A 24,780-nucleotide genomic window follows, 5' to 3' on the forward strand; every position below is an offset into this window, starting at 1 on the left:
AATATAAGGCGGCTCGGCCGACCAATAAATAAATTAAATTAATAGTAAATAATATAGGCGGTATTCCGGCCATTATAATATGATATAAATAATAGTAGAGGCGGTATACCGACCATTATAACAGGGTATAAATGATACAAATAAATTTTACCGAATCGCAGAGTGATCGTGCTGATAACTTGTTATAAAAAGAACTGTGATTTATTTGTATCGCAGGAATTTATATAAGGGCAAAATTTTATACCCGTAGAAATTATAACACTGAAAGAAAGTGTTTATCTGAGAGAGAAGGGAAGATTGAAGTGTGTTCTTGAAACGATCGAACTTGATCGTATATATAAAGAAAAAATCTACTGTGCAAATAGTGCAACGGGCTCCACATCATTTATAATTTCAACTTATGCGGCGCTGTGTTCTCTGACTTTCATAACAAATAACTCATTTTTCACACTAGAATTTTCATTGAACTTAGAAAAATACATCAGAAAGAATACATTTTGAGATACTAATCTAACGCATAATATATACTCTCAGAGCCTAAAACTGACAAAAACAAACAACTTCTTCTAGAAACAAAAGTCAACAAAATCAACATATTCTCTGATACCAAAAAACAGAACATAAAATAAATGACTAGAACAAGTTATAGAACCATGTCAAAATCAAAGCCATAAAACCCTAGCAAATGAAACCGTCGGAGAGGGAGGAATGGAGAGAGAGACATTGAAAGCCAAACTTTATTTGGGGAAGAACAGAGACTGCACCTCACTATACTGCTCTAGAGACACACCAGGAGCCACGAGGTAGACAGCGGAGAACCAACACCAGGGAAAAGAAATGACACACCATTAAACTTCAACCACCCACGACACAATGCTAAAAAGAGCTGAAACCCTTCTTCCTTGAAATCAAGCCAGAGAAACCAACTCAAACAACAAGATAAACCAACCACCAACATATATATTCCATTGCTAACTAGATCAAGGAAGAGCAACCAACCAAATTCAATGGGACCACCAGAAACGACCGAGGAAAGCACCTGCGGAATAGAGATCAAGGCCCAACAGCAGGAAGGAATCGATACTCTATAGATCCACCACTAGCAACCTAGAATTTGAAGCAGAGATGGAGCGGAGAACCGCACCACACAAATAAGCCACCGCCAAAACACCTCAATTGATCCTCCAAATCTGAAATTATAGATCTAGAATTTTTTTCTAAAAATGAAGACATGTAACCAGAAATGAACAATAATATCACAAGGGAGATACACTGATCGGGCCGACGGTGGGAAGGGAAGCCAAACCCCAGTCGTTGAAAAGTATCTTAATCGATGAACTAGAGAGAAGGCAGAGAGACATTTCTAGAGAGATTTTTTTGAAGGACTCTTGTGGGTGGGTGTGAGAAAGAGAGTAACTCCCTAGTGTATTATTCCATATTAAATCATATATATATATATATATAATATTTGGAGAATAAGTACATCTTGAAATAAAAGTATATCTATAATTTTGATATAATTCATGATAGACATCCATATCTAAAAATTCATAACATTTCTTTTTAGATGTCCATTATATAAAATACTCTATAAAGCGTAAAGATGCTAGCTCATTAAAAATCCTACTAGAAAAATCCAATGAAAAAATTATGTTTAAGAGAAAAGGAATGCAGAGCATTAGTATTCACTCATGCGAACACCACTTGAGATCTTTAAAATGGTGTAGTTCAATATGATGAACTAACTCTTTTAAATAGTAGTCAAAAACGCCTTGATAAATATATCTGCAAAATCTTCGCTTAAATAAATTTATATAACACTAGCGTTATTATTCGTTTGCAATGTTTGCTGTTAATTTCTATTGATCATCATATTTTATACTTGATGTCATCATATGTATGAAAAACTCTTTGGAAGGATGATAGACTATCTTTATAATTACAACTTTACACTACATCTCTCTTTTTTTACATCCCATAAGCTATTTACTCAAGTTTGAAATGGTCTGGATATCCAGGTCGGAATAGAACAACCAATAAAACATATATTCCTAAAAAAAGATCTGGCGGTTCTAGCTAAGAAATCTGCAGTTCCATTATCTGTCCGGGGAGTGCAGAAAATCCAGAAATCTCTGAATCCTCTCTTCAACTCTTGTATTTACTCTAACTATGTTGAAAACTTTGGCCATGCTTGAGGGTCCCCTACCACTATCACTGTCTTTGCAGTTTTTTCCAAATAGCTGACATATCAAATGATTCAACATGTTTTCCATTGCCCATGTTAGTGCTTCCAACTTCGTGTGTAATGTGGATTTTCTTCGACTTTGATTCCTTAATCCCATCAGCTGTGTCCGTCCAGATTTATCTCGCTGTATCCATCCACAACCATTGTATATAATGATATAGAGGTCCAAGAACCATCTACCAAGCATATATCCTCTAAGCGTAAGGTATGAGGTGTTGTCATATTTACAATTAAGTGTCTATTATTTGTGCATTCTATGTTGTGTCGTTAAAACCTTGTTAAGGAAATATCCGGTGAACAAAAAATTATAAAGAAAAAGAGTACATCTATTCAAACAGTTATATTTCTTCCCATGAACGCATCATTTTCAGATATGCATTCCAATCATATATATAATATTTTGATTATTGAGCATAGTACTATTGAATAACCTCATTTGATTTTTACATATACATGCTCACTAGACTTCTGGTTCATAACTCTCTTTTGACATAGAGGATAATTTTCAGTGTATTTGGACATCATGCCATATTTGTGTATTTGGACATCATGCCATATATATTTACATACACTCTTCTAAATATTTGTCATATACGTATCCGTTATTTGTGTTCTTATTATAAAAGTTACTTTTATGACTTCTGTCTCGTCATAGGCAATAATTTCTTTCAATCATAAAAGAGATTAATCATTTGCTTAAATAACACTTTAAGTATATGGTACTTCATAACCAAAAAAATATGAGCATTTCAACATAAAATTTATGTTTCTAGATGTTTAATTTGGAATACATAAAGAAAATATAGGTACTTTCAAATCTTTTCTTCCAAACTATGATTGTTATAAATAGTCAAGAGTTTTGATTATATTCAAATTAATATTACTGATTATAATGATCCATAATCCCTTGATAAATATACATTGATATATTGGTTAAATTTATAATATTCATATATTCCATAACAGTATACTCTTTAACTTGATAGAACATCTAAATTTTTTAGTATAATTTTGATATCATCAATCCTTTAGGGGTTGTATATTTTAGATATTATCATTTTCCATTGGATCGTATAAATTAAATTCTTCCTTTATTCTAGATGGATAAAAAGTTTGTGTGTAGTAACATCTGCCACAAGAGACTATGTATTCTCCACAATCAATTTTATCATTCTCCTTTACCACAACAGTTCAGTTATATCCCATTTATTTTACATCTTTTGGTGTATAAATTTCTAGTTCAAATAGTTTTCTCTTTCTACGAGATTTTATATCTTTATTATCGTTTTTTTCTAATTTATCTAATCATTCATTTGTATATATTTTTCAATAGACTTTTATATGATTTTTAATTATCATATAAATTGTTATTTTGCAAGGGTAAATATCATTGACGTCAATTTGGTTATGATTCTTTTTTCCTTCACACAAGACATAAATTATTGAATTTTTTTCATAGTCTCACGTGCATGAATTTCTTTCAGTCAACTTTGATGTCTCTTCCTGGAAATCATTCAAAAAGTTTGTTTCCACGATTTAACCATTATCAGTTTATCATCCTTTTCAGTTACTAGGATTTTTATCTTTGGAATGTCTAACTTGTTTCACGCTGACTTAGAGGAAAATGGGAAAAGTTGGCTATAAATAAATGTGATCTTTTTCAAAAAGATTCATTCACAATCACTTAGAAGTTGGCATAAGAACTAGAGGTTTCGTAGCTTTACTTATTATTTCTGACTTCATAGCTCTTTACAATTTCACTGTTTTTTCTCCTCTAATCAAATATTTTATTGTTTAATAAACGATTTTCAAATAAGTCACCATCGAAATTTGGGTTTTTATCTCGACTATGCTGAATTCAGATTAAACAGTTTTCTGAGTTATCCGCTAATTACAAATTAGTTTTAGTGCCAAAAAAGTGTACTCTTTACTAGGCATAATAAAGCCATAAATCTAGTACTGATATTGTGAATCCAAGTACGATAAAGCAAATTATGCGATTTTGAGATGGAGTCGATGATCTTGTGTCAAACATCTCGACAACACCTGAGAAACGTAAAGATTGTTAAGAGGATTATATCAGCAATGCTCATTTGTTATTTTGAGGCGATAAAGATAATTGATAGGTGAATAAAAACTTCAACACACCATGCTAACTGATTTTGCAATCTAATTTCTTTGAACTCAAAAGAAAGTCAAACTTAAGTTGAACAAAAATTCATGTTCTGTGGCAACATTACAAAACGTATGGATTCATCAATAATTAAAAGACAACGAAAAAAAAAGATGTAAACAGTTTACTTCTCCACTCTCAACATCTCTATTAGCCCTTTCTACTTCACCAGACAAAAAAAGTGACCATCTTCTTCAGACAAAACAACCCCTTTTCTCTTTCAAGTCCCAAAAATATGTCTGTCCACTGGTTGAGTATCCAAACTCTTAACAACTTCAATCCACGGTTTTTCTATCACCATGATTGAGTTTTTAGAGAGGTGACCCACAAACAAAACTGGGTGCTTCGAGGGTAAGATTTCAAAGTTCTTTCTCTCTTTACCCTTAGCCTCTAACTGATATTCTTCTAACCGACGTTTTCGGTTTGTGCCTTTCCCCAATTTTAAGCCCATGTTGACAAGTTTACCTTCTAGACTTTTAGATAGATTGCCGTTTGGTAAATCATTTTCTTCATCTTCTTCTACGGGCTTCCCAAAGTCGATTAAACACTTCGCCCTGATATGCAAACAAGATAGCAATGTGTTACTATCACATACATGCCGATTGACAAGGCTAAAGAAAGAATGTAACAAGTACCTGGAACTGTAAACTATTACAGACGATGAATTTGGAGAAGGGGAGAATGAGAGTCCAATGACCTCCCCAGGAAACTCTTGATACCTCTTTGGCAGAACGTTTGTGTGTAGCAGCGACCACTTGCCCAACTGTCTAGCCTCTACATCAAAAGCAAAGACCTGATTCGAGGAGGTTGAGATCACAAGCGCATTGTTATTCCAAGGATGAAAACCAGCAGCTGTAACAGATGCACCATCAAGCCTTGATATGAACCAGTGTTGCCTGTCAAGTTAAAGCCGACATAAACAGTACAACTTCAATACCAAAGTCAAAGCGATTCTATCTTACCACAGTTGGCAAAAATAAAATTAAGCAGCAAAGCTTCACAAAGCCTCAACCTTTGTGTTTCGAGGTTGAATACATATATGTCCCCAAAGCAATTGATAGCGGCTAGCCACTGATCATCTGAGCTAGTATACAGTTTAGTTATAGGAGGCTCCATAGGTGGAGATTCACCTTCATGCTCCTCCCGACATGGTGTAAAAGTATATGCTAGTTCCATATTACTAACGTCAATAGCCTGCCAACAAAATGTGATTCAGAAGTTAAGAGTATATTCAAACAATACAACTAAATCATAAACTCCGACACGTACATATATCCTTCTATCATGTCCTGCTAATATCAGTCGAGAGCAGTCTGAACTGAAAATCATGGAATGCGCAAACGGAAGTGTGGGAAGTCGTCTTCTACTGACACTCCACGGGCTCTTTGCAATTTCATTCTTCTTTAACTCAAACAGACTGAGGCCAATTTGGTCAGAATAAGCAAAAAGTGATCCGGTGTTGGAGATTGCACTGCATATGATCTTCCTGGAATCTCTACTTTTAACACGAACCAATGGCTTTGTTGAGGCACGTCCACTAGAATCAGTGCTTAGGTTAAGTCTAAGAATATCTAAATCACTAATACCCTGAACCAGGAGGAGAGAAGTCTGATTGAACACCGACTTGTGTACCATTTGAATGGGTACTCTCTGAGGCGCAGGACATATATCATGTGGTGAGAACTTAGTGAATTCCTGAATCGAATATGCAAAAAGCTTTGCGTCATCCCCAGCGGAAATAAGCATCGGGACACCCAAATGAGCCCATTTATGGTATGTGAAGTCAACTGGCTTCCCTTTCTTGCGATGCTTACGTGCACCACTCTTATCTGGCAACATATCATCCGGAATGGGATCTGCAAAAAAATGGGAGTAAGTAAATAATATAATAACAAAAAAAGACCAACAAGCTTATGGTACGCATCCGGAAGAGACTCTGACCTTCTCGACTAATTGGCACAGCAACTGTAAGAGCTCTGATGTCATGTGTATGAGCCTTAACATAACCAATATAATCCCATTTCTGAGAGGAAGAAGGCTTCAAATCTTGAGAACTGTTTGTACTACCAGAGAGCTTGTAGAGTATAACCTACAGATACGATGACAGGACAATTAGAACGTTGACACCATTACAAAAAAAAAAAAAAAAAACTATTTCAGAAAAAAAAGTACTTTTCTGTTCATGTACTGTTGGACTCTTTACAATTGGTCAAAGTATTTGTCAAAAGGTGAATCAACAAAAAAATTTTTACATTAGAGACAGGTTTTCACAACCACCTTGATAATCTTATACCAAAGTCAACCATATTCTAAAATTTAAACAGTGTAACAGGTACTGCATTATACCTGCCCATCCGCACCAGCAGAAAATACTCGATTGTGGCTGGGGGCTGCTGCAAGAGAATTAACATCACCTTTGTGATTACAGTGTGACTCCAAAAGAGTTCCATGTTGACTATCCCAAAACTGGACAGATCCTGTACTATCTCCACTAACAAGAACTTCACACCTAATAAAGTAAGCATGAGAGAACCCAACATCAGCTATAAGAAGAAGAAAAAACAGAAACAATGTTAAAAAGCCGAACATTATCATTTGTACCTCAAAGAAAGAAGTGACCAAACACATATCTCAGAGCTACTTCCCTGTCCTCCAAGACCAACTGTAATTCTGTATACCTCTTGACAGGAATGAGCGTCCCAGCATCTAATCAGTCTATGGGACAGAAGAAACAGTTACCATTATTAGAACTTATTACACCTTGATAAGTAAACATGGAGATTAAATGAAATATAATATACTCACCCATCGCTACTACCGGAAAAGATCCTCTGTGCTGCAGGACTCCATGTAACACTTAAAGCACGCCCTACGAAGATATTTTTCCATAGGCTAAGTAAAAAAAAAAAAAAAAAAAAAAAAAAAGAGGATTGGGATAATTATAATAAGGGTGGAGAAGTTCATACCACTGACTCTAGGCAATGACCTATAATATGTTAACTTGTTTAAGTCAGAGATACGGTACAGTCTGACACTGCCATCATCACAAGCAGCTGCAAGAAGCCTATCCGAGTGGTCATGATGAAACTCTTCTTCTGAGTCAGAATCATCTTCACTCTCACTCGAGTATTCATTCTCAATCCGATTATCAATGTAAGTAGGGGAAACAGCCATTTGCCAGATTGAGATTCCAATGGAATCTAGCACAACCTGAACAGTCAAGAAAAGAAACATATAAGACAAATGTAGGAGAACTGATAAACCTGGAAGTTAAGTTAAGAGAGGTTCACTTTCTGCTTCAAGTCGAAGAGGTCCCACTCGGAGATGGAGCCATCGATGCTAGAAGAAAAGAGACGACCGGAAGGTAGCCCTTGGGAGCCAGCACGGCACCAGGCAAGGGACGAGATTCTCGAATTTGGATCGCCGTGGATGGTCTAAAAATAAGAAAACACACAAATCAACTCACGAATCCAATTCGATTTTAGCTAAAGAGCTAATCGGAACAAGAGGACGTACGAGTTGACAGTGCCATCCGACGGCGCCTGGGGAGACGAGCCAGATTTCAAGAGAACCGTCCTCGCGAGCCGCCGCGACTTGAGTGTCGTCGGAGCTGTTTGCTAGGGCTACCACCGGAGATGGCTTCCAATCAACGGAGCTGCAACGGTACTCGAGCATGGCGACCGACCAAGTAGGGCAAGTACTACACTCAAGAGGGGGAGGCGAAGAAGAAGAAGAAGAAGAAGCATTTAGGTTTGAGGGTTTCACCTAGGGCCTTATGGGGGCCGATTTTTAAAACGGGTTTACCCGACCCGACCCAAATTTCAATTTACGCAAATAGTTTGAACCCATTTAACTCATTTATGGGTGAATTAGCTTAGTAAGCCATTTACCGGCCCGCTACCAATGATATTGCCATGTGCATGAAACAAGAAAACATGTCTATTTTAGGCAAATTTTCCGACCAACATATTCTCCGTGAATTATTTCAATGATTTTTAAAAATATTTTCTTATGAGCTTTTTATGTCTCTTTGGAAATTGAATGGAATTTTTCAGTGAATTTTGTTTGTGGGGATTTATTGTAAATTTAAACAGTTTCTTTTACCAATTTCTTAAATATATATTTCAAAATGTTGATAATTTACAATAAAATTCTCAAAAATTGTAAAAATAAAATTTTTAGTATGTTGAATAATGATATGAGGAATGATGTAAGATGGTATAAGGTGGTGCATGATAACATGTTTTCATGATATAAGATATTGCATGATAATGATGAACGAAAATATATACTTCTGATAAATAAATGATGTTATGATATGATATGATATATGATGGCGCAACAAAAACGTTTAACTTTGTTGTTTGATTGACTAATATACAATGAGAGCAGATGTTTACTTGTAGTTCGTGATTGATTGGTTCAGTGGAGCTATACATCTGCTGATCTTATTTGATTGCACATTTTACATGACATATGCTTGGTATGTTCATCGTCTAGTAGTATGTACTTTGTGTTGGTGATCATGTGTAGGATCGCCTTTACTGAACAATTCATAATTGTGCCCTTTTCTCATTTTCAGTGTGTGCAGGTGCGTTTAAGATTTGAGTGTGATATCTATAACTCATGGGATTAAAAGAGTAATGTGTCGCAATTCGCATGCCACATATACAAAGCCAGGGTTTATGATTTGGCATTAGAGTCTAACTATCTTAGAAAAGGGGTGAAACCTAGACAAGGGCACAAACTTGAGAAGGTGAGATCAAATTTGGTGGAAGTGCTACATATGCAACATAACTCAAAGAAGAGGGACTAATCAAGAAACTAAGTTAGACTTATTCCATGGTTAAGTCGCATTCAGTTATGTCTTTGATGGATAAATGAGCTAGTCAGATAAAAGGAGGGGAACAAGAGATAGTCAAGAAAAAGCGTAGAATCAGCTCAGGATGTTCAGACTTTGCTAGAACAAGTTGGGATGTCTGAGCTTGGGAATCATTTGTCAGGTTCAATTTAGCCAGGAGGAACTAAGCTATTTATGTGAACTAATAACCTAAATGTCCGAAGGATATATGATTCTTGGCTTGGATAGCCTATGGACGCATGTGTAAAGTGAAGTGGTTGGCCGGTTAATGGACCGATGGCATCATTTGGTTGTAAAAGCAGTTATAGGCAGTTTTTGACCGAAATCCTTATAAATAGGTTTCTTTGCTGTTTTTTGGTTGTTAAAGGAAAATTCTAAAAATCCAAAGAGAAGAATATAGAGAGTTGAGCAAGGGAGATGCGGTAACAGCTAAGAATGCACCAGGATATGGTAGGGGCACGTTAATATCCCGTTGATCGACAGGAGATTTGGTTGCTCAAGAGGATCGAACGAAAGGGAACTTAGATGTAGTATAAAGTGTCACATTAATCTGCACCTCTATCGTAATGCATGGCTATGATAATTGTGTGACTGTGGACTTAAATGCTTAGTTCCATTGAGCACTGGTTTTCCGATTAAGTTTGGATCGCCTTGAGTATCTGTGTTACCGATTGTTTTTGATTTATCTGATGATAATTCATACATCTTCTTGCATGTTCATTAACCGCTTGAAAACTAATAATTCATATATATATGCATAACTAGGATGAGCCAACGATTCATGACTCAGAGGAAGTCACATTTAGACATCATGGCGAAGCCCCAAGACTCGACATAATTGGAAGCGATGAACCTTGGATTTGAATTGTAGATTGACTTGGATACTTAAACTGCTCGAATGAATCAACATATTATTGGTTGTGCATCTAAACCTAAGTGAAATAGGATGACTGCATCACTAGGTAATATTCAAGTTACTTACACTTCTTTGACATTTAGGTAATGATAGAAATAACAGAGTTTTTAGTTTAGGTGCGCGAGACTAATGTCCCATGGATAGTGTGTTAGTCCGGATATATATGATTAAACTGTTTGTAATATAGTATATAGCGAAACCGATATGTTGTATCAGATCATAGTTTTATCTAAAATGATTTGCTTTCTTGAACAAAACTCTCTTACAAAAGAATTGTCCACAAACGAGAAAGAATAAAAGAAGTGTAGCCAAACCAAAAGAGACATTAAAATTAAAGGAGATAAAGCTTACATATTACCAACAGTTAATATAACCATGTCCCTTCCTCTGTGAAGCTGATCTATGTTCAATGATGTGATACAGATGAAATTGTGTTCTTGTCTTCTACAAAGTTTTCTCTACAAGCACTATTAAGACCCAGTCAATCTCTTCACTGTCATTCGACTTGCTCTCCAATTAGATCTAGACCAACCAGTAAGAAGGATATTCCCTGAAACAAGAGGAAGTAAAAATGGATTCCTTGAGCCGACAAGAGACTTCGAGTTGCTGCAGTTAATAACAGAAACGCTAGTGACAGCTCCTTCATATAGATCCTATTGTGCTTCTTCTTCTTCTTATTGTTCTTCTTTCGAGCTTTCTTCTCAGCCTCTGTTTCTGGTGCTGGTGCAGAGGCGCCTCTCTGATGTTTCATTTTCTTTCCTCCTTCGTTTTCGACTAAAGCAGCCAGATCTCCCTCTGATGACCTCCCTGATTTCTTTGTAACAACCCATTCGTATGCACTTCCCAGCTGAAACAGGCCCGAGACCATGGCGTTGAACTTGGTGACAGACATTGTGTTCTCAAAGAGAAGGTAGGGGACAATAAAGGGAAAGGATTTCGGGGCGGGAAGGATGTTGAGGAAAGACATTGTGGCAGGTATGTAGCAGACAACCCAAGCAGGAAGCTCAGCCTCAGGGACAAACATAGTCATTGGCAGGATGATACAAAAGAGTGTGAAGGAGTAAAAGGGCAAGATGAGCTTCCTTAGGAGGAAGAAGAGGAATATCAAATTAAATTTCTTGCCTATGCTTATCTGCAAAAACAAAACAAAAAAACACAAATATATCAGACACTAGAGATACATGTACTTGTCATAAACGACACCGTTTTAAGGTTTGTTTGTTTACGGCACCTTTGATTTAATGACAGCAGGCAAACAAAGGCGAAATAGTTGCATAGGTCCTGAATGCCATCGGTGTTGTTGCTTTCTGTAAGCTTCATACGATTCAGGTAATTCGCAAATGCACTGAGAGAGAGAGAGAGAGAATGTGACATTAGCGATGGAGTAACCAAATAATAATAATAATAATAATAATAATGTTTGATAGAATTACCTCAACGTCGTTAAGGAAAATGAACTTCCAGCCATGGAGGTGAGCACGAACAGCAATGTCCATATCCTCGACGGTAGTTCTCTCGAGCCAACCACCAGAATCTTCCAAAGCCTTGATCCTCCAGACGCCAGCTGTCCCATTGAACCCAAAGAAATTCAAGAAGACGCTGTTGACTTGCTGCTCAACCTCAAAGTGAAACGCCAAGTTAATGTTCTGCAACCTCGTCAACAAGTTCTCTTCCTTGTTCACGAACGACCATCTCGCCTGCACCAGACCTAGCTCCTCATTGTCCTTAAAGTGAGGAATCGTCTTCTTGAGGAAGTCAGGTAAAGGCTGAAAATCAGCGTCGAAGATAGCAACGAATTCGTAGTCTTTGACGTAGCTGCAGTTCATTGCAGACTTGAGATTCCCAGCTTTGTAGCCTTCTCTGTTCACGCGGTGACGATACACGATTCGTGCACCTCCCTTCTGCCATTTGTGAACCTCTTCTTTGATCAAACTCTGCGTGATGGGATCATCGGAATCATCGAGAACTTGAATCAGAATCTTCGTTTTCGGCCAGTCTAAGTTGCACACAGCCGCAATTGACTGCTGATAAACCTGTCCAAATAAAAATAAAAAAATCAATTTAAGATTTTTGTCGTACAAAATTGTTTTCGTGGTTACCTCTTTTTCGTTACACATGGGAATCTGAACAAGAACCATGGGAAGGAAGCATCCACTCTCGCCGGTTTCTAGATCGGAGATTGCGGTTTTGGGAACCGGTTTGATTTTATTGAACCGGATCCAGAAACAGCCTAGGCAGAGGATGAGCCGGTCCAGGCTTTGAATAAGGAAGAGGACGATGCAAGCGTTAGCTAGAAACTGAAGCGGAGGAGCAAGGTAGCCAACACGGAGCAGGACCCAGTGAGTGTAAACCCAATCGAAGAAACCATAAGGCAACTGAAGCTGAAGCGAAAGCTTCGGTGTTTCGAAATGCCATCCTTTGAAATACGCAGCCGTTTCGAAAGCTAGAAGCATTAGCGAAAGCAATAGAAACACTTTCAAGCACGAATACAAGAACCTCGGTTTCGATTCGGCAATGGCCGGAGAAGAAGAGGACGAGATCTCAGTGTCAGTACGGCCAGCAGCGATACGACGGCGCACGGCGGTTCCGAGAGCGATTAATGCTGAGCCGAGGGAGGTGAGACAGCCTGCGGCACGGTGGGCTTTGAGGAGGAGAACCCAAGTGAGCTGTCTCGCGTTCTTGTTGCGAGATTTCTCACGGCGGCCTTCCACGAGAAAATCTTGCTCAGACGGTGATTCGAGTTCCACCATTGACCAGTTGTTAGGGTTCTCCATTTTGACCACCACCGGAGTACCTTTGCGGTTGTTTCCTTTCGCCCACCATTCGAACTTTGGTGCCATTTTAGATAGAGAGATAGAAAGAGATATGGGAAAGAAGGGATGTCAAAAGAGCTACAAATCGGATCTCAGTGACAGCAATAAGATCAAAGCAGTGACACGTGTATTACTGTGAAGAGAAGAAAAAAAAAAAACACTTATTTCTTTCCTGAAAGACTCGATTCACAGGTTTCAAAGAAAAATGAGGAAGTTTAAAAGACGAGGAGAGAGAGAGAGAGAGCGAGAGACAAGACAAGAAAGTGGTAACAGCTCAACACGTTCTTTTGCAATATTTTAAAAGAATATATTGAGAGAAACCACACACAATGGTCGAATTGTTTAATATTCCCCCAGATCAATTAGCTCTTGGGAAAAAAAAGGAAACGGATAATACGATCGGTAGTGATTAAAAAGCCTGTTTGGACACAAACAAGAGAGATACGGAAAGCAGCTGTCTTTTACCAAATTTCTTGGCCTTGTTCTTCCAAAAACACCACTCTTAAATCTCCAAACATTATGCCATAGGATCTTTGATTATTCCGCGTGTGATACTAACCAGATATAGGAGGATTCACCTCGAGTTAATGATCACACGCGAAAGGAAGAAGGATTGGTAAGAACTAAAAATGAAAATATCGTAATAGTATCGAACAATATCCGCAAAGACACCGTGGGGATGAAGAATGTAAAAATAGAAAGTAAATGGATTTGAGATTTGGATTTTCTGTTTTTTTACTGTGATTAAATCTTTAATGAGTGGCGGAGAGAGAAAGAAAAGACCAAGTCTCTTGTTACACCGTTCATTTAGTTGTTTGCCTCCGAATATAGTGCTTTTTTGTTTTTCTTTAAACCTTTTCACCCATTCATTCTTTTGGTCAAATTTATAATTAACGTAGTAGTTTCGCAAGGGTTTCTTCTCCTTCTCCTTAATTCCTTGTTACTACCTTCTCAATCTAGTCCTTATTAGGCATGGATATAATAACCGATAACCAAACTCAAACCCAAACTTGACCGGAAGTAAACAAACTCAGTTTAGATGCAGTTATTGCTAAATAGCCGACAAAGTTTTGTATTGAACAAGTTTGGATATCTGAATCCACTCGATTTTATCCAAAATCCACAGTTTTACCCAAAGTTACCCAAATATATATATGTACCTTAACCTAAATCTACATTTCTCATCTTCCATTCATTGTAACCGAACTCGTGTAATCATTTAAGTTTATGAAATTTACGATTTCAAAGTCAATCCAAATATGTCACTTAAATTAATCAAACTGGACACCACAAAAAAAACTTACTCGCTTCAGCCTCTTCTCTATCAACTATGAGGAAGAAGAAATCACAGGTGATTTCATCTTCAAATATATTCAAATTTTTTTATTTTTGTTTGTGTTTCCATTAAGTGATTTAGTACTTGTTGCCTTAATTTTTTTACCATTATTAATTTTTTATAACAGTTACATTTATTTGCTTAATATATTTTTTCCAAATAATATATATAATAATAATATTTTTAAAACGAAAACATATTATATATAACATGGTTTATCAAAAAGAAATTCTTTTGAAAATATATTTTAATAAAGTCAAAAATTTAGAAAAATAGATCTCTATAATACTATTTGAGAGTTACTTTCTTATGTATTGTGTTCATGTTATATTTTACGACAACTAATAATATAAATTCACTTAATGAACTGAAAATATTATATATAATTATAGTTGGAAATAATTAATTCATGAAGTCATTCCTTCTACTTATAGCATGACGCCGACCTTCTCCTCCTATTTAAACAACTTTTGGCCTCCGGTTCGCGTTTTCCTTCTGACTCCAGATAAAATGGAAAACTTCTACCAAATGGACACATTTATATAATTCAGGATATTGAAGGATTTAACCTAGATTTCAACTACAAGGACCTATAAAAGGGGCTCCTAAACCCTAAAAGGGGGATCAACGAATATATATACCTCGACCATAGCATCATGCAGCTGGAACTAGTGTTCCAGACCAAATACGATGTACTTCTGCTCTACTGATCAATAAAACAGTACTTTTGATCTATTCTTCTTAGTTTATTTCACTACTTCTGTTTCCGTAGTATCACAAAGAGTCTTACTTTATTTTGTCCTAGCAGTTTAGCACTAGAAAAAGGGGGATAAACAAGACTCGTTACAATGATCAGAAGTGATCATGAGCAACCCTTGGCCACCATGGTCAACATTAACGTCGACTTATGAAGCAAGCTTGAAGCCTTGCTGAGGCAAATCACTGAGATGAATTCCACCCGAGAAAGTAATAACACCCCCACGGTTAATCTCAAAATCATTTCGGAGGTCCATACCTTGCAAGAAAAGATGGAAGAATACTCCAAGTATATGGAGCAGAGCATACAAAAGCTATCACATCTTGAAGCCGGGAACTTAGTTCTCCGAGAAGAAAATTCAGTCCTCAACACTATGAGAAAGAAACGACGCATGTTTTGAACCCATGTTTGACTTATGTAGCCCATGGACACTCCATATGGAGGAGACAACAAGACTCAACGGGCTCTACTAGCGAATGAAGAACCGGCTGAAAGAACCATTATATAGATCGTATTAACCTGACCAGAGAAGACGAATCCAACACGGATTGGATACATATATTGAGATGTAGGAAGCAGCTGCGGCTAGGATATTGACAGAAATGTCTTACCAAGAAGAAGTCTTCTCAAATAAATTTGACGTAGTCCAATCATTTATAGAAAGACTTCCTGGCCTCTTTCCTCCAATCATGAGAAATGCTCCAGATTCCTACGCAAACACTCATTTCACAGACGAGATCGCCTTGATCATTATGCCAAAAAGTTCTCTTTTCCGTATATGAGAATGTACGACGGAACTAGTGATCCAGACAATCACGTGGTCCAGTACAAACACTGGACTTTGTGGTGCTACTATGTGCAAGGGTTTTGGCTCAACTCTGACCAGACTCGTTCTGAAATCATACATCGATTTTTCCAACGGATCAATATATTCATTTGCAGCTCTAACCGACCAGTTCGTAGAACCTAGAAAAGATGTCTGACGATATGTACAAAATCCTTCAACACTGAGCTGAACCTCTGCATAGCTATATAACACTCTTCAACCAGAAAAATGTATCCATCCGTGGATGTAACGCCTCAAAAACCATACCACAATCGACCCATAGACAAAACCGAAGCAATGGCAATGTCGACATGGCCAGACATCTCCAATCTATCCATCTTAAAACCAGAATTGGTCAACGTTCTGAGGCAGATGGGCCCCTAGGTCAAGTGGCCTCAGAATATGAAAGCAATAGAAGCATTCAAGAATAGAAATTGATGGTGTGAATTCCATAACGACCACATTCATAAAATATAATACTGCATCTCACTGAAGATGAAGTCAACGAGCTATTAAAAAAAGATACCTTTGGGAATTCTTCTCCGACAAAGGAAAGAACCTCCTCCACAACAAAGAGGAAAAAAATCAATTGTCAAGAATTACTCATGCTTCACCACCACAATATGATCGAAAGGTCAACATAATATTTGGTGGCTCCGAATTCAGCGGCATCAAGCGTGCATCTGCAAAGAAAAGCACCAGAAACCGGGAATAGGAAGCGTACAATCCTAGGAATGGACGCCCTGTTTGGATCTCGCACGATGGTGAACTGTTTGGTGAAGAGGCCACTAGTGGACTACGGAAGCTCCACTAATAAAGTTTTCATGAACTCCTACAATGATTTATGACTAGAAAATAATGCTAGATCCGGAAACTCACGCTACTTAGCGGCGAGGTTAAACAAATAATAGGAGAAGTCATACTCTCCGTCTACGCAGAAGGAGTAAACATGTACAAAGTTGATAGTAATCGACTGCACCTCCCTTAACAACATGATCATAGGATGCCTCTGAATCCACGACATGGGTCCGCGCCCTCCGATCCACTCTTCATAAAATTTTCAAGTTTCCTATCATATGGGGTATCAAGGAGATAAAAAGAGACCAAAAAGTTCATGATCCAAGATGAAATCACCTGAAGCATCTCAGAATACAAACCGACGGTGCAAATTCCACAACGACCAGTCATAAAATGGAAGACTGCATCTCACTGGAGATGGAATTTAATAAGCTACTAAATAGGATATCTATGGTAATTCCTCTCTAACAAAGCAAGGAACCTCCTCAAAAAAAATTAGGAGAAAAATCAGTGGGCAAAAATTACTCATGTTTCACTACCATAATAACTGGTGGCTCCACAGTCAGCGGCATCACACATGCAGTTGCCAAAAAAAGCACTTGAAGTGCTAAGAACAGCTAGGAAACTAGGGATTTGAAGCGTACGATCCTGAAACTTATGCAATCAGCTTCATAGCATAATATCACAAGAGAACTATGTTTCTTTATCACGACGCCCTGGTCGTTTCTCACATGGTGACAATTTTTTTAATAAAGAGGCTACTAGTGGACAATGGAAGCTCCATTAATATAATCTTCATGGATGCCTAAAATGGTCTAGGAGGAAAGAATGGTAGACCCGGAAAGTTACGCATTTGTAGGGTTCATCGGCGAGGAAAAATAAATAATTTGAGAAATCATACTCGCCGTCTACGCAGAAAGAGTAAACTTGTCTACAAAGTTCCTAGTAACTGATTGTGCCTCCTCCTACAAAATGACTATGAGACCCCCCCTGAATCTATGACATGGGGGGACGTTCCCTCCACTCTTCATCAAATCGTAAAGTTTCTTACCCCATGTCATGCTCCTGCTACCAGACAACCCGAAAACGAAACATTGCGGTCTTGTAGAAATTACAACACAAGCTTCAGGCCCCTTAACACAGAGAAGCCAAAGGTTAAAGAACTCAACGAGGTGCCTTAGATAGAAGGAGATTCAAGAAGAAATCTCAAGATTGGATCTAAGCCACCGACAGGTCTGAAGCAAAGATTGGTAGATTTCCTTCTATCAAAACTTGGATTGTTTCGCCTGGTCCCATGTTGATACACCTAACATAGACCAGAATTTAATCATGCATAAGCTGCGAATTTACCCTCAACATCAACAAATAAGGGAAAAAGAGGTCAAAAACTTATTGGATTTACAGATTTTTATTTGGTCATAAAAATATAGTTGAATTTACTACAATTTAGGATAATTTGACATTTGATTGAGTTTAAGATATTTATTTTCATTCAAACTCAAATTTTGAACTACTTTTGATAAATTATCCACGAAAAATTAAAGGCATTAATTATATAAATATTTAATAGATTATATATTAAAATCCAATTATTTGAAAAATAAGAAAAATTTAATAAGAAATTTTATATCTAATATTGTAACTCTAGCCTGCTAAGAAAATTATATTTAACAAGAAAAATATAATTACTTGAGAGTAAGAAACATTTAAGAATTATTTCAAAATTTAATATTTAGCAAATATGTTAACTGCTAAACTAATTTATTAGTAATAATTATATGACTGAATTTGTAAAAATAATGTATATAATGTGAATTAAAAATAAAATTAAAAAGGAAAAATCACAATGGATTTTAATATTTATTATTAATTTAAGGTTTCTACGTAGTAATCAATTTTAAGTAACACGATACGTATGAAACTGATTTATCAAATAATATTGTAAAGATTTATATTTATATTTTTTTATTTTTATTTTCTTAAACTTATATTTTATGATTTAACTTATCTATATTATTATTTGAGAAGTGAATTTGCTTACTTGTCATCTTCTCCATGATTTTAGGATAAATCATTAGTTTAATTAATATTATTATTTAAAATAATTTTCTCTGTGATTTTAGGATAAGTCATCAGTTTAATTCATATTATTATTTAAATTTTATTTTAATATATATACTTATCATGATATTTATGACATTTAATCAATAAATAAATATTAACTATTGATATTAAAAATCTTTACTGATAATATCATAGTTACGTTTATGATTGTAGTGATTAATATTATGTTATGAATGCTATAAATTGTTTTGATAATTATCATTATATTGTGAATGGCTAAGTTTCTTATTATATGCCTTCAAATCATAACAACTTTGATGATTGTGCGTTTAGAAATAATCCCGCCATATTAAATTTGCGAGTCTCTCAAACTTTTTTTGAAGTTAAAGAGTCCAACATTTTTTTACTGTGTATCGTTACACAAAAGCATAAAGATTGTGCATCCGCAGTTTTTTTCATGGGTTTAGGAAGTCATGCAGCAAATTAGTTTATCTATCTTCTTCACAAATTTTTTTGTTAGTAGTAACTTGGTTTTGGGATTTCACTATTGTATGATTCAGTTAATTGGATGTTAGATTCAGTATTTTTCTGAAAGTGAGTTTTTTAATAGTATAGTTCGGAATTTGGAAGTATGCCAAGTTGAACACTCCCCTTTTTAATATATATTTTTAAAATATAGAATTATTTATTATATTAAGATAATTTATGATATATATATATATATATAAATTGGCTAAAAATACATTTTTAAATAAAAATAAATCATAATCTGTGTTATTATCCAAAATATGTTTCAATCCTAAAATTTTTAAAATTTAAGAAACAGGAAAATACAAAATTAAATATTAATCAAATAAAAATTGATTGTTGTATAATAAAAAAAATAAATATTCAGTGATTTGAAAATTTTATTTATAAGATTTATTTATTAATAACAAATATAGTATACAAATATTTTTAAAAATATTTATAACATGTGTAAATTTTCAAAAAAAAAATGTTAATGAAAGAAAAGACATATTAAACTTTTTGAGATCATAAAAAATAACTTACAGATGATAGTTAACTGATTATACTCGCATGTGCGGGATAAACACTTAGTTTTACATATATTTTAAAAAGTTAGATAAATTTTTTTTCTAAACTTTGTTAAGGGTCAAAATGTACATATAGAGTCTATAAATATGTAAGTTGACAAAAAAATATGTACGTGGTTCTATTATAATAATTTACTAGATTCTGACCCGTCCTTTCAAAAGGGCGGGTATATTTTTTGTTTTTTTTAAAAAAAATCTATTTTTATATTTGTTTTATTTTTTGTAATCATATTTTTGTTTAATATTAATTTAGTTTAATATTTTTTTGATAACTATATTAAATATGTCAAGTTGCATAATCATACACTTATGTCATATGTATTTCAGAAATTATTTTTAAAATTTATTCCTAAAGTTTGGCAACATATTATATTTCTTATTAGTTACCTAACATAATTAGTTAAAAATATTTGTATCCAAAAAACCAGACTTGAAATCGACTCGAAAATCAAAGTCTCATAATCTATTAGGTTTGGTCTATATACTCGAACGGTTTTTAAAGTGTTATATCTGAAAATCAATATCAAATCCAACCTACACCGAAATCCGAACAAAATCTTTGAAAAATATATGAAAAAGTAACTTTTAATATATTATGTTAAATATATATATATATATATATATAAATGGGTTAATAAGGTCTTTACTGACTTTAAGTAAAATCACATTTAATAAATATTTTTAATCGAATAACCTATTTAAAACCCGTTAAACTAAAACCCATAGAATATATTTTTATAAGTAATAACTTCTATAATAATATCATGTTCCTAATTTAATAGAATAGATAGATTAAATAATTTTATTTTCTTATAAACAACTATTTATATTTATTATTTATCTTAATTGATTCATGAATTTTTATTGTTGGACTAAACCTATATAAACTGGTCATGTTTCTAATTTAATAGAATAGATTTTTATATAAATAGATTAATATTTAGAGTAGATGAGAATATTTATATAAACAGATGAATATTTTGAATAAAAATTACAATTTTTTAAATTTTGAAAATGTATTTGAATTTAATTTTCAAATACATTTTAATTTAGTTTTATTTAGAAAAGGTGAAAAACAAAATTATTGAAACATATATGAAAAAATATTTTTAATATATTCAGTTATTATATTTATAGTCGTAACTATAATGAGTAATTAACATATCATTTTAGAAAGATGTATCAATAATGTAACTGCATACATAAATTAATTATATAGAGTAACATGTTATAGTAATCAAATAAAAGATTGAAATTCTCAGAAAAATGTTCAGATTATTAAATAACATACATAAATAATTTGGACAGATATATATATACAACAGTTATTCTTTCCTTTTGGGTTTTTAACAAATGTAGATTGTTAACTATAATATCACTCTATTATACCAAAATTATTATTGAAAACATAACTGAATAACATGTAACAGTTTTCAATAATAATTTTGGTATAATAGAGTAATACTATAGTTAATAATCTACATTTGTTAAAAACCCAAAAGGAAAGAATAACTGTATATATATATCTGTCTGTATTATGTATACGCAAAGCAGCCATACAGAAAAGAAATGGTGAGAGCCAAGAATTGTGGACATGAAACTACAAATATATATTGATTCATAAAAGGCATTCATGGTTATTTAGTTATACATAAAGGATAATAAAAGGCTTTTTAAATAAAAAAATAAATTATTGAACATAATCTTTATTAATAGGTCATGTTCATAATTTAATTGTATTGATATTAGTAAATTATAGATTACGGCGATTGATATTTTTTTTTTCCCGGACGATTCCAACGTTGGAGACCAATTTAACGTGCATATCACAACTTGGTTGATTTCTACTGCCCACGAAATGTGCATGTGACTTGCCACTAAATCAGGGTCGGTTCTAAACACAGACTTAAAAATATTTGAATGGAATTTCTCAATTTTTTTTCCCAAAACCTCAGGATTTCTTTTCTACTGTTGTTTACCGTTTTTTTTCTTTTCTACTGTTGTTATCAGAAAATTTCTTTATATATATAAGGCTCATATTAAATAAACAAAATGATTGAATTTTATTAATTTGAGGAGTTGTATAATTTCTAAATTTATTTGTAAAAATTTAAAGTTTATTACCAACGGTGGGTTGGGCTAATGGTTTAGCGTTTATACTCAGTTTCTTGTGCATTTTGTTCAATTTCGGTTGAGAGGATGTGTTTACGCCATGTCTCGATATTACTAAAAGATATGTTTGTCCTGGGAAATTTGTCGAGCCTAAGGCCCGTATCACTTTACGGTTATTCAAAAAAATGTAAACGATTTATGATTGGTGAATGCGAAGTGGATACACAGAAACAAAATCATATAAAAGCGTCAAACCGAGATTTTTTAAAAAAACTTAGGAAGAAGATACATGTTATAAACGTAGATCCAAATATATATATATATATATATATATATATAATTTTATAAAACATATTACTAAAATTATATAATTCAAATAAAATACAAAAATCACTTATTAATTTTCAGTAAATTTAGATCCTTCAGATGACTTCACATTATAATTGTGAAAATACTAATAAATTAAGTTTATAATAACATATTATCTAATTAATCAAATTAATTAATTTTTACATCTCACATATAATTGACACACTATATTTCAATACATATATATAAGATCTCTTAAAAAGATATTATGCACGAAGATAATTTATAGTATTATTTTCCAGTATTTACATATTGTGTTCTTTCTATTTTAATACTACTAGTTTTTAGTTCAATATAAAATAAAAACATAAAAACATAATTTTATATTTTTTACTTATTTATGACACTAGGTTTCAAAAACAAAAGTGTGATTCCAAAACAGAAACATAAGCTTCAAACATATTTTTTAAAAAATCTAGCTTGGAAGCGTTTTAAAATCGAAATTCTGAAAGCTTCTTATTCTGATTCCGATTTCGAAAAGGAAGTGGATGTCTGATGAAGCTTCCCTTCTACCAAGGTTCTTTTGCTGTTTTAAAATTGATGAATGCTCCTTTATTATTGAAAATTATGGGATTCTTTGACATGTGGTAGTTAAATATATTATACATATTCATACAAAACTTGGGAGAACTGTTTTTGATATAATGTAATTGTTAAAACAAATAGAAAGAAAAAGTTTGTATCAAACTGTTCGAGAATGTCGGTGTGTAACACACCATGTATTCAGAAAACAAATTATGTCTAAAAACGTGCAAACATTACAAGTTCTATTGTGCTTCCCATGTTAGCAATATCTTAGTTTATTTATTTATCATTGACTTTAGATTTATCAATTATTTTCTTCTGGGACATTAATTTTCTTTTGTTCAACCAAACCTTCTAAAAAAAACGTAAATGGAATTTGGAGCATATACCCCCAAATGGAACATGATTTAACTATATGGAAAAGGCAAGCTTCACAAGTATACGTCTATCTATATTATTAAAGCTGAAGTATCTTTGGTATTAGTTAGAAATATGGATAGTAATAAAAATTTATATTATTAAAACTGAATTACATTTTGGTATTATTTGAAAACTTAGATAACAATATAAATAAGAATTGTTTGAAAACATGGATAGCAGTATAAAAAACATAATGTACTTTTAGTAATTTCACTTATAGAACCAGGGGCGGAAGCAGTGTTTAAGGAGTGGGGTTAGCTGACCCTACTATTTCTTAAAAATATTTATTTTTACTTAAGAAATTTTTTCAATATTTATTTTTACTTAAGAAATTTTTTATTAACCCCAATAAAAAATGAAAATTTGACCCCACTAAAAACAATTTGACCACATTATAAGAAGTTTCTGGCTCCACCACTGTTTAATAGAACTAATCTTATTTTCAACAGATTTATTACATCTTTTATTTATTTATTTTCATTCATCTTAACTACTTTATTAATTATATTACTTTAATAATACATCGCATCATTAATTATATTACCATGACAATAATACTGCATATTTTTATTTATTAGTTAATCAACATTAACTTTGTACCAATTATAAAATCGAAATGTAAAATAATCGGATTTTGCAAATGGTTAAAAGTTTGGTTTAGTCTATTTTATTATTTTTATCTTAATTCAATTTGTGAAAAAATACATAGCCAAAACATAGTATATGTGAACAAAACAATAACTTAAATCAAAATAATAAAAACGTATTACATAGTCACTTAATTTTTCACACCATATAACTATTTTACTAAATATTTTTTTTTTCTATTTCACTTAATTTAGCCAAACACATAGAAATAATTTTTTCTATAGAACCTGTTAGGCATGGATACTCGGGTACCCATTCGGTATGGATTGTTTCTTTCGGGTATTAGATTTTTTGGGTTTGAGTTTAGAGGGTTTCGGTTCTGATGTATAGAAACTTAAAAATATCAAAATAATCAATGTATCTGAAACGGGTTCAGAATATTTCTACCAAAAATAACTATATTACCCAATTCAATCTTGATCTTTGAATACAATTAATTATATGGCAACACATCTAAAATATGCAACACTAATGATGAAAAATAAATATTAATTTATAAAAATAAAATAACCAATATCCGTGCGGGCGCGCAGATCAAGCTCTAGTAACTTATTAATCCAGGTGTACCTCTATAGCTATACTTCAGTGTAAGACTTACATTTATATATTTATATTATTAAAACTCAGGTACCTTTTCGATTTGTTTCGAAACATAGATAACATTATAAATGAAAATTGTTTGCAAACATGGATAACAACAAAAAAGAAATATAGTGTCATTTAAGTAATTTCATTAGTATAATTACATTATTCTTTTTCTATATCTGATTCAATTTAACAATTTTATTGATTATATTACCTTAACAATACATCACATCAT

At 33.6% G+C, this 24,780-nt stretch overlaps 2 protein-coding genes and 1 long non-coding RNA gene across 4 annotated transcripts; all 3 read right to left on the bottom strand.

Moving 5' to 3' along the window:
• Nucleotides 1–448: 448 nt before the first annotated feature.
• LOC106331914 lies at nucleotides 449–1,416 on the bottom strand. 2 transcript variants are annotated; one of them, XR_001267976.1, is made up of 2 exons: nucleotides 1,272–1,416; nucleotides 449–1,190 (listed from the first exon to the last, which is right to left on the bottom strand). It is a non-coding gene; the product is annotated as an uncharacterized LOC106331914 (long non-coding RNA). The 2 variants fall into 2 exon arrangements; XR_001267975.1 differs by having other exon boundaries at nucleotides 449–1,204.
• Nucleotides 1,417–4,429: 3,013 nt separating this feature from the next.
• Nucleotides 4,430–8,175, bottom strand: LOC106335979 (U3 small nucleolar RNA-associated protein 4). Its single transcript, XM_013774676.1, has 11 exons — nucleotides 7,935–8,175; nucleotides 7,709–7,852; nucleotides 7,385–7,628; nucleotides 7,224–7,287; nucleotides 7,020–7,133; nucleotides 6,765–6,927; nucleotides 6,360–6,507; nucleotides 5,688–6,274; nucleotides 5,431–5,612; nucleotides 5,054–5,314; nucleotides 4,430–4,972 (listed from the first exon to the last, which is right to left on the bottom strand). Exons 1-11 carry the CDS (start codon nucleotides 8,091–8,093, stop codon nucleotides 4,639–4,641), a joined length of 2,400 nt encoding a protein of 799 aa, XP_013630130.1. The 5' UTR covers nucleotides 8,094–8,175; the 3' UTR covers nucleotides 4,430–4,638.
• Nucleotides 8,176–10,418: 2,243 nt separating this feature from the next.
• On the bottom strand, nucleotides 10,419–13,687 carry LOC106336284 (probable xyloglucan glycosyltransferase 12). The gene is made up of 4 exons (XM_013775073.1): nucleotides 12,295–13,687; nucleotides 11,629–12,228; nucleotides 11,427–11,540; nucleotides 10,419–11,327 (listed from the first exon to the last, which is right to left on the bottom strand). The coding sequence occupies exons 1-4, from the start codon at nucleotides 13,033–13,035 to the stop codon at nucleotides 10,692–10,694; spliced, it is 2,091 nt and encodes a 696-aa protein (XP_013630527.1). The 5' UTR covers nucleotides 13,036–13,687; the 3' UTR covers nucleotides 10,419–10,691.
• Nucleotides 13,688–24,780: the final 11,093 nt, after the last annotated feature.

Source organism: Brassica oleracea, chromosome C3, assembly GCF_000695525.1.
Source record: "Brassica oleracea var. oleracea cultivar TO1000 chromosome C3, BOL, whole genome shotgun sequence".
Lineage (NCBI taxonomy): Eukaryota > Viridiplantae > Streptophyta > Magnoliopsida > Brassicales > Brassicaceae > Brassica > Brassica oleracea.